Source organism: Nannospalax galili, unplaced genomic scaffold (assembly GCF_000622305.1).
Source record: "Nannospalax galili isolate Female #2095 unplaced genomic scaffold, S.galili_v1.0 scaffold451, whole genome shotgun sequence".
Taxonomy (NCBI): Eukaryota; Metazoa; Chordata; class Mammalia; order Rodentia; family Spalacidae; genus Nannospalax; species Nannospalax galili.
In genome coordinates, this window is record NW_008331662.1 from 3,029,627 (window position 1) to 3,032,490 (window position 2,864).

Genomic DNA, 2,864 nt, shown 5'->3' on the forward strand with positions numbered 1-2,864 from the left:
AAATGTTAAATTTAATTATTTCCATTTGTATAATGTTAACACACTATTAAATATGTAAGGTCTTACCTACATGACTACAGAAACTAATGAAGTATTTTCAAAATAAAAAATAGAATTCCTCAGCTCACAGGAGGTACAGACAAGAATTTCAGGGCACAGAGTGTACTTATTTGTCCTTAGAATTGACAATCTACCTGCTTTTCTGAGAGTAGTTCAAAAGCATAACCTTTGCTTAGAAAAGAAAAATGTGCAATCACCAAAGGTCCCTGCCACTCTACAGCAGGCTAAAGCCTAAACTAAAGTCCAACTACTAGGACTTGTTCTATTTAGTCAGTCTGCCTCAGATTATTCTGTTGCTAGCTCAGCATACAGCACTCTACCTTCTCTGCAACTTTTATAATTATGTTTCAATGGAAGGGAAGTCTCTTTTCCTGAGGAGCAACCACCAAGTCTAAGAAAAGGAAAAAGGTGCTCTTTTTCACATGAGGGTGAGAGCCACTTGAGTACTATTTTCCCACTTTTTTAAGTGTCTGTTTTTACCTATAATCTAGAAGAAGGGTAAAAAGTATAAACTTCATTTTAACTTCTACTGTTAAATACCTGACTTGAATAAATCTATTTGCAGCGCTTTTTTTTTTTTTTTTTGGTGTTTTTGAGACAGGGTATCCCTGTAGTGGGGGCTGGCCTGGAGCTTACTATGTAGACCAGACCAGCCTTGAACTCACAGAGGTCCACCTGCCTCTGCCTCCCAAGTGGTGGGACTACAGGCTTGTGCCACCATGCCCAGCTTCTACTTGCAGTAAAATTTTTTAAAACCCTGAAATACTTACTTTAATTTCAACTTGCTCTTCCATTTCTTTTGTTTTTATTGTAGTGTATTCCTTTTCAAGCCTAAAAAGGAAAATAAAAAAAAGTTCAAAATATGTTTTCATTCAAAAGTAGTAAGTTAATTTAAAAGGACATAGTCACACAAAACACAATGTCTTTAATTTCCCTCAAGGTATAACTTGAAATACTTGATATGAGAAAAATCAACAGAATAATTGAGTGGGTGGAGTGTAGGAAGGGAGAGAAAAGTTAAAAAGTAAAGGGACAAAATTTAGGATGACTGCATATGACACAATCAATGGCAAAAGACAGCACATTCCCTGGGTAAAAGCTAGAACCATAACATTGCTGAGTGGTAAAAGTCATAAGGGAGGAGATTTTATTTTATACCAATGAACACTGATGTACGAGTGGATGAGGTGCTATGATTTCTGTATTTTGTTTAGTGATTTCTAAAGAAAGAAAATAAACACAGCTAAGTATTAACAATTGTTAAAGCTAGATGGCAAGAATATGGATATTTATTATTCTAATCAACTTTTTTGCATACTGGAAGGCTTTTCTAATTGTAAAAAGAGACAAGTAAAAATATGATATGAAGCTAGCAAGTATAAACTATTCATTCCTTTACAATTAATCTTCGAGAAAAGGAGAAAGGAGTTTTATGTTGAGGAAGCTTTTGTTCTGTAACTCCTAACGCAATTCGGAATTACCTTCTTAGAGCAAAGAAAATATAAGAAAGGGCTAAAAAAGGTCAGGCATAGTGGCACATGCCTATAATCCCAGCATCTAGGAGGTAGAGACAAAACTGAATTACGGAATAGTCTGCGCTACATAGTGCAACCATGTCTCAAAAAACCAAACTAGCCCAGCCTCTTTCCAGGATGCGGGGGCTGACCTTTCCTCTTCCTGATCCTTTGCATCCCAGCTCCTCAGTGCAGTCCCCAGGAGCCCTTGGGGCTGCTTCCCACCCCCAGCTGCCCTAGACCAGCATCTTTCCTGGGCCCAGCTCCCAGGCCAGTCCAACCTCCAAATTCCTGAGGCCAAAATCTTTCCTGGAAGGATCCAGACCTTAAGAGAAAGCCTGAGAGCATCTGATCCTCATCTGGCTTGGGCCTCTGTGGGAACTTCTGAAGAAAAAAGCAATCTGGACACTCCAGTATAAAATAAAAAGAGAAAACCAGAACCTTAGATGAACAAGCTTTTCATGCCCAAAAACTATACCACAAAGACACATAAAGTTTACAAAAAGAAGCAGCCCTAAACTTGAAGACTACACAAGAATTAGAAACTAAAAGAGATCAAATGACAAAATCACAGAGAAAAAAATAGTAACATGAAAAACCAAAATAACTTATCCCCACCAAATACCAATAGTCCTCTAAGGAGTACAATGGGAACCCCCTAGAGACAGTGCAGGACATGGAAATCAAAAGAACAATTATGAACATGATAAAAGAGTTCAGTGAATTTAAAGAACACACAAAGAAATCAAAGAACTGAAGGAAGACAGGGATATACTTCTGAATGAATTCAGAAAAGAGTTAGAAACATTGAAGAATACTCAGGCTGAAATGAAGAAGGAAGGGAAACACTGAGTAAGCCAATTAGAAACGAGAAGAGAAAGCCTCACCAATAGGATGAATGAAATGGAAAACAAAATATCAAGACTGAAAGATAAAGTAGATGAACTAGACCACTCAAGCAAAGAGTATGAAAATTTAAGAAAGCACAAGAATGGAATATGCAGGAATTGTGTGACACCATAAAAAGACCAAACTTACAAATCATAGGCATAGAGGAATGGGAAGAATCCCAAGTTAATGGCATGGACCAGATCTTCAACAGAGTCATGGAAGAAAATTTCACAAAATTAAAGACAGACATGCCCATCCAAATACAAGAAGCATATATAACACCAATCAGACAAGACCAGAAAAGAAACTCTCCCTGGCATATTATAGTAAAAACATTAAGCGTACAGAACAGAGACAAGACAGAAAGCTCCAAAAGAGAAACAACAAGTCACATATAAA

The 2,864-nt window shown here is 37.2% G+C and overlaps 1 protein-coding gene across 6 annotated transcripts in view; it reads right to left on the reverse strand.

The window, feature by feature from the left end:
- Evi5 (ecotropic viral integration site 5) overlaps positions 1-2,864 on the reverse strand; it is a 223,570-nt gene that overhangs the window by 103,817 nt on the left and 116,889 nt on the right. For all 6 annotated transcript variants that reach the window (XM_008826836.3, XM_029560498.1, XM_008826834.3 and 3 more), the window contains one exon: positions 831-891. In XM_008826836.3, the coding sequence (XP_008825058.1) occupies positions 831-891 (61 nt within the window). The remainder of the gene's footprint in view (positions 1-830; positions 892-2,864) is intronic.